This window comes from Mobula birostris, chromosome 28 (genome assembly GCF_030028105.1).
Source record: "Mobula birostris isolate sMobBir1 chromosome 28, sMobBir1.hap1, whole genome shotgun sequence".
In the NCBI taxonomy this organism is placed as follows: Eukaryota; Metazoa; Chordata; class Chondrichthyes; order Myliobatiformes; family Myliobatidae; genus Mobula; species Mobula birostris.
The window spans coordinates 38850046-38857204 of NC_092397.1; the positions used below are offsets into that span (position 1 = coordinate 38850046).

General features: G+C 57.8%; 1 protein-coding gene across 1 annotated transcript in view; it reads right to left on the reverse strand.

Moving 5' to 3' along the window:
• Positions 1-6941: 6941 nt before the first annotated feature.
• Positions 6942-7159, reverse strand: part of LOC140189224 (transmembrane protein 151B-like) — a 1051-nt gene continuing 833 nt past the window's right edge. The window contains exon 2 of the mRNA XM_072245913.1: positions 6942-7053. Coding sequence (XP_072102014.1) covers positions 6942-7053 — 112 coding nt within the window. The remainder of the gene's footprint in view (positions 7054-7159) is intronic.

Sequence of the window (7159 nt, forward strand, 5' to 3'; positions counted from 1 at the left end):
CATAGTCTCAGTCAGTTCCCTGCTTCCTGTCAGTTCCTTGGTCCGTGTCAGTTCCCTGGTCCCTGTTACTTCCGCTGGTCCGTATCAGTTTCCTTGTCCGTGTTACTTCCCTAGTAAGTGTCAGTTCCCTGTTCCCTCTCAGTTCCCTGGTGCCTGTCAGTTCCCTGGTCCCTGTCAGTTCGCTGGTCTCCGTCAGTTCCCTGCTCCGTGTCATTTCCCCGGTCCCCGTTAGTTCCCCAGTCCCTGTCAGTTCCCATGTCCGTGACAATTCCCTGGTCCCTGTCAGTTCCCTGGTCCCCGCCCGTTCACTGATCCGTGTCAGTTGCCTGGTCCGTGTCAATTCCCTGGTCCTTGTCTTTTCCCTGGTCCCAGTTAGTACCCTGGCCCCTGTCAGTTCCCAGATCCGTGTCAGTTCTCTGGTCCGTGTAAGTTCCGTGGTCACCGTCAGTTCCCTGATCCATGTTAGTTCCCTGGTCCGTGTCGGCTCCCTGGTCCGTGTCAGTTCCCCTATCCTTGTCAGTTCCCTGGACCGTGTCAGTACCCTGGTCCCTGTCAGTTCCCTGGTCCCTGTCAGTTCCCTGGTCCGTGTCAGTTCCCCGATCCGTTCAGTTCCCTGATCCGTGTCAGTTCCCCGGTCCACTTCAGTTCCCTGGTGCCTGTCAGTTCCCTAGTCCCTGTCAGTTCCCTGGTCTCCGTCATTTCCCTGGTCCGTGTCAGTTCCCTGGTCGGTGTCAGTTCCCTGTTCCCTGTTAGTTCTCTGGTGCCTGTCAGTTTCCTGTTCCCTGTCTGTTTCTTGGTCCCCTTCAGTACCCTGGTCTGTGTCAGTTCCGTGCTCCGTATCATTTCCCTGGTCCGTGTCAGTTTCCTGGTCCCTGTCAGTTCTCTGCTCCCTGTCAGCTCCCTGGTCCCTGTCGGTTCCCCTGGCCCGTGTCAGTTCCCTTGTCCGTGTCAGCTCCCTGGTCCCCGTTAGTTCCCCAGTCCCTGTCAGTGCCCATGTCCGTGTCAATTCCCTTGTCGGTGTCAGTTCCCTGGACCCCGTCCGTTCCCTGATCCGTGTCAGTTCCCTGATCCGAGTCAGATTCCTGGTCCATGTCAGTTCCCTGGTCCTTGTCGTTTCCCTTATCCCAGTTAATTCCCTGGTCCCAGTTAGCTCCCTGCTCCCTGTCAGTTCCCAGAGCCGTGTCAGTTCCCTGGTCCGTGTCAGTTCCCTGGTCCATCTTAGTTCCCTGGTCCGTGTCGGTTCCCTGGTCCCTGTCAGTTCCCTGGTCCGTGTCAGTTCCCCTATCCTTGTCAGTTCCCTGGACCGTGTCAGTACCCCGGTCCCTGTCAGTTCCCTGGACCCTGTCAGTTCCCTGATCCGTGTCAGTTCCCCGGTCCACTTCAGTTCCCTGGTGCCTGTCAGTTCCCTAGTCCCTGTCAGTTCCCTGGTCTCCGTCATTTCCCTGGTCCGTGTCAGTTTCCCGGTCTGTGTCAGTTCTCTAATGCCCGTCAGTTCCCTTGTCCGTTTCAGTTCCCTGGTCCGTGTCAGTTCCCCTGTCCACTTCAGTTCCCTGGTGCCTGTCAGTTCCCTAGTCCCTGTCAGTTCCCTGGTCTCCGTCATTTCCTTGGTCCGTGTCAGTTCCCAGGTCCGTGTCAGTTCCCCGATCCATGTCAGTTCCCTGGTCCGTGTCAGTTCCCTGGTGCCTGTCAGTTCCTTGGTCCGTGTCAGTTCCCTGGTCCGTGTCAGTTTCCTAGTCCGTGTCAGTTCCCTGGTTCCAGTCAGTTCCCTGGTCCCTGTCAGTTCCTTGGTCCGTGTCAGTGCCCTGGTCCCTGTCACTTCCGCTGGTCCGACTCAGTTCCCTTGTCCGTGTGAGTTCCCTGGTCAGTGTCAGTTCCCTGTTCCCTGTCAGTTCCCTGGTGCCTGTCAGTTCCCTGGTCCCTGTCAGTTCGCTGGGCTCCGTCAGTTCCCTGGTCCGTGTCGGCTCCCCGGTCCCCGTTAGTTCCCCAGTCCCTATCAGTTCCCATGTCCGTGTCAATTCCCTGGTAAGTGTCGGTTCCCTGGTCCGTGTCAGTTCCCTGGTGCCTGTCAGTTCCTTGGTCAGTGTCAGTGCCCTGGTGCGTGTCATTTCCCCGGTCCGTGTCAGTTCCCTGGTCCGTGCCAGTTGCCTGGTCTGTGTCAGTTCCCTGGTCCTTGTGAGTTCGCTGGTCCCCGTCAGTTCCCTGGTCCCGTCAGTTCCCTTGTCCGTGTCAGTCCCTGGTCCTTGTCAGTTCACTGGTCCGTGTCAGTTCCCTGGACCGTGTCAGTTCCCTGGTCCCGTCAGTTCCCTTCTCGGTGTCAGTTTCCTGGTCCGTGTCAGTTCCCTGGTCGGTGTCAGTTCCCTGTTCCCTGTTAGTTCTCTGGTGCCTGTCAGTTTCCTGTTCCCTGTCAGTTTCTTGGTCCCCTTCAGTACCCTGGTCTGTGTCAGTTCCGTGCTCCGTATCATTTCCCTGGTCCGTGTCAGTTTCCTGGTCCCTGTCAGTTCTCTGCTCCCTGTCAGCTCCCTGGTCCCTGTCGGTTCCCCTGGCCTGTGTCAGTTCCCTTGTCCGTGTCAGCTCCCTGGTCCCCGTTAGTTCCCCAGTCCCTGTCAGTTCCCATGTCCGTGTCAATTCCCTTGTCGGTGTCAGTTCCCTGGACCCCGTCCGTTCCCTGATCCGTGTCAGTTCCCTGATCCGAGTCAGATTCCTGGTCCATGTCAGTTCCCTGGTCCTTGTCGTTTCCCTTATCCCAGTTAATTCCCTGGTCCCAGTTAGCTCCCTGGTCCCTGTCAGTTCCCAGAGCCGTGTCAGTTCCCTGGTCCGTGTCAGTTCCCTGGTCCATCTTAGTTCCCTGGTCCGTGTCGGTTCCCTATTCCGTGTCAGTTCCCTGGTCCGTGTCAGTTCCCCTATCCTTGTCAGTTCCCTGGACCGTGTCAGTACCCCGGTCCCTGTCAGTTCCCTGGACCCTGTCAGTTCCCTGATCCGTGTCAGTTCCCCGGTCCACTTCAGTTCCCTGGTGCCTGTCAGTTCCCTAGTCCCTGTCAGTTCCCTGGTCTCCGTCATTTCCTTGGTCCGTGTCAGTTCCCAGGTCCGTGTCAGTTCCCCGATCCATGTCAGTTCCCTGGTCCGTGTCAGTTCCCTGGTGCCTGTCAGTTCCTTGGTCCGTGTCAGTTCCCTGGTCCGTGTCAGTTTCCTAGTCCGTGTCAGTTCCCTGGTTCCAGTCAGTTCCCTGGTCCCTGTCAGTTCCTTGGTCGTGTCAGTTCCCTGGTCCCTGTCACTTCCGCTGGTCCGAGTCAGTTCCCTTGTCCGTGTGAGTTCCCTGGTCAGTGTCAGTGTCAGTTCCCTGTTCCCTGTCAGTTCCCTGGTCCCTGTCAGTTCGCTGGGCTCCGTCAGTTCCCTGGTCCGTGTCGGCTCCCCGGTCCCCGTTAGTTCCCCAGTCCCTATCAGTTCCCATGTCCGTGTCAATTCCCTGGTAAGTGTCGGTTCCCTGGTCCATCTCAGTTCCCTGCTCCGTTTCCGTTCCCTGATCCATGTCAGTTCCCTGGTCCCCGCCCATTCTCTGATCCGTGTCAGTTGCCTGGTCCTTGTCTTTTCCATGGTCCCAGTTAGCTCCCTGGTCCGTGTCAGTTCCCCGATCCGTTCATTTCCCAGCTGTGTCAGTTCTCTGGTCAGTGTAAGTTCCGTGGTTCCCGTCAGTTCCCTGATCCGTGTCAGTTCCCTGGTCCGTGTCAGTTCCCTGATCCCTGTCAGTTCCTTGGTCCCTGTCAGTTCTCTAGTTCCTGTCAGTTCCCTGGTCTCCTTCATTTCCTTGGTCCGTGTCAGTTCCCTGGTCCGTGTCAGTTCCCCGATCCATGTCCGTTCCCTGGTCCGTGTCAGTTCCCTGGTGCCTGTCAGTTCCTTGGTCAGTGTCAGTGCCCTGGTGCGTGTCATTTCCCCGGTCCGTGTCAGTTCCCTGGTCCGTGCCAGTTGCCTGGTCTGTGTCAGTTCCCTGGTCCTTGTGAGTTCGCTGGTCCCCGTCAGTTCCCTGGTCCCGTCAGTTCCCTTGTCCGTGTCAGTTCCCTGGTCCTTGTCAGTTCACTGGTCCGTGTCAGTTCCCTGGACCGTGTCAGTTCCCTGGTCCCGTCAGTTCCCTTCTCGGTGTCAGTTTCCTGGTCCGTGTCAGTTCCCTGGTCGGAGTCAGTTCCCTGGTCGGTGTCAGTTCCCTGGTCGGTGTCAGTTCGCTGTTCCCTGTTAGTTCTCTGGTGCCTGTCAGTTTCCTGTTCTCTGTCAGTTTCTTGGTCCCCTTCAGTACCCTGGTCTGTGTCAGTTCCGTGCTCCGTATCATTTCCCTGGTCCGTGTCAGTTTCCTGGTCCCTGTCAGTTCTCTGCTCCTGTCAGCTCCCTGGTCCCTGTCGGTTCCCTGGCCCTTGTCAGTTCCCTTGTCCGTGTCAGCTCCCTGGTCCCCGTTAGTTCCCCAGTCCCTGTCAGTTCCCATGTCCGTGTCAATTCCCTTGTCCGTGTCAGTTCCTGGACCCCGTCCGTTCCCTGATCCGTGTCAGTTCCCTCATCCGTGTCAGATTCCTGATCCATGTCAGTTCCCTGGTCCTTGTCGTTTCCCTTGTCCCAGTTAATTCCCTGTCCCAGTTAGCTCCCTGGTCCCTGTCAGTTCCCAGAGCCGTGTCAGGTCCCTGGTCCGTGTCAGTTCCCTGGTCCATCTTAGTTCCCTGGTACGTGTCGGTTCCCTGGTCCCTGTCAGTTCCCTGGTCCGTGTCAGTTCCCCTATCCTTGTCAGTTCCCTGGACCGTGTCAGTACCCCGGTCCCTGTCAGTTCCCTGGACCCTGTCAGTTCCCTGATCCGTGTCAGTTCCCCGGTCCACTTCAGTTCCCTGGTGCCTGTCAGTTCCCTAGTCCCTGTCAGTTGCCTGGTCTCCGTCATTTCCCTGGTCCGTGTCAGTTTCCCGGTCTGTGTCAGTTCCCTAATGCCCGTCAGTTCCCTTGTCCGTGTCAGTTCCCTGGTCCGTGTCAGTTCCCCTGTCCACTTCAGTTCCCTGGTGCCTGTCAGTTCCCTAGTCCCTGTCAGTTACCTGGTCTCCGTCATTTCCTTGGTCCGTGTCAGTTCCCAGGTCCGTGTCAGTTCCCCGATCCATGTCAGTTCCCTGGTCCGTGTCAGTTCCCTGGTGCCTGTCAGTTCCTTGGTCCGTGTCAGTTCCCTGGTCCGTGTCAGTTTCCTAGTCCGTGTCAGTTCCCTGGTTCCAGTCAGTTCCCTGGTCCCTGTCAGTTCCTTGGTCCGTGTCAGTTCCCTGGTCCCTGTCACTTCCGCTGGTCCGAGTCAGTTCCCTTGTCCGTGTTAGTTCCCTGGTCAGTGTCAATTCCCTGTTCCCTGTCAGTTCCCTGGTGCCTGTCAGTTCCCTGGTCCCTGTCAGTTCGCTGGGCTCCGTCAGTTCCCTGGTCCGTGTCGGCTCCCCGGTCCCTGACCAGTTCCCTGGTCCGTGTCATTTCCCCCGGTCCCCGTTAGTTCCCCAGTCCCTATCAGTTCCCATGTCCGTGTCAATTCCCTGGTACGTGTCGGTTCCCTGGTCCATCTCAGTTCCCTGGTCCGTTTCCGTTCCCTGATCCATGTCAGTTCCCTGGTCCCCGCCCATTCTCTGATCCGTGACAGTTGCCTGGTCCTTGTCTTTTCCATGGTCCCAGTTAGCTCCCTGGTCCGTGTCAGTTCCCCGATCCGTTCAGTTCCCAGCCGTGTCAGTTCTCTGGTCAGTGTAAGTTCCGTGGTCCCCGTCAGTTCCCTGATCCGTGTCAGTTCCCTGGTCCGTGTCAGTTCCCTGATCCCTGTCAGTTCCTTGGTCCCTGTCAGTTCCCTGGTCCGTGTCAGTTCCTGTCCGTGTCAGTTCCCTGGTCCTTGTCGGTTCCCTGGTCCCTGTCAGTTCCCTGGTCCGTGTCAGTTCCCCGATCCGTTCAGTTCCCTGATCCGTTCAGTTCCCTGGTCCGTGTCAGTTCCCTGATCCCTGTCAGTTCCTTGGTCCCTGTCAGTTCCCTGGTCCGTGTCAGTTCCCTGGTCCGTGTCAGTTCCCTGGTCCTTGTCGGTTCCCTGGTCCCTGTCAGTTCCCTGGTCCGTGTCAGTTCCCCGATCCGTTCAGTTCCCTGATCCGTTTCAGTTCCCCGGTCCACTTCAGTTCCCTGGTGCCTGTCAGTTCCCTAGTCCAGTCCCTGTCAGTTTCCCATGTCCATGTCAATTCCCTGGTACGTGTCGGTTCCCTGGTCCATCTCAGTTCCCTGGTCCGTTTCCGTTCCCTGATCCATGTCAGTTCCCTGGTCCCCGCCCATTCTCTGATCCGTGTCAGTTGCCTGGTCCGTGTCAGTTCCTTGGTCCTTGTCTTTTCCATGGTCCCAGTTAGCTCCCTGGTCCGTGTCAGTTCCCCGATCCGTTCAGTTCCCAGCCGTGTCAGTTCTCTGGTCAGTGTAAGTTCCGTGGTCCCCGTCAGTTCCCTGATCCGTGTCAGTTCCCTGGTCCGTGTCAGTTCCCTGGTCAGTGTCAGTTCCCTGATCCCTGTCAGTTCCTTGGTCCCTGTCAGTTTCCTGGTCTGTGTCAGTTCCCTGGTCCGTGCAGTTCCTGGTCCGTGTCAGTTCCCTGGTCCCTGTCAGTTCCCTAGTCCGTGTCAGTTCCATAGTCTCAGTCAGTTCCCTGCTTCCTGTCAGTTCCTTGGTCCGTGTCAGTTCCCTGGTCCCTCTTACTTCGGCTGGTCCGTATCAGTTTCCTTGTCCGTGTTACTTCCCTGGTAAGTGTCAGTTCCCTGTTCCCTCTCAGTTCCCTGGTGCCTGTCAGTTCCCTGGTCCCTGTCAGTTCGCTGGTCTCCGTCAGTTCCCTGCTCCGTGTCATTTCCCGGTCCCCGTTAGTTCCCCAGTCCCTGGTCAGTTCCCATGTCCGTGACAATTCCCTGGTCCCTGTCAGTTCCCTGGTCCCCGCCCGTTCACTGATCCGTGTCAGTTGCCTGGTCCGTGTCAATTCCCTGGTCCTTGTCTTTTCCCTGGTCCCAGTTAGTACCCCTGGCCCCTGTCAGTTCCCAGATCCGTGTCAGTTCTCTGGTCCGTGTAAGTTCCGTGGTCACCGTCAGTTCCCTGATCCATGTTAGTTCCCTGGTCCGTGTCGGCTCCCTGGTCCGTGTCAGTTCCCCTATCCTTGTCAGTT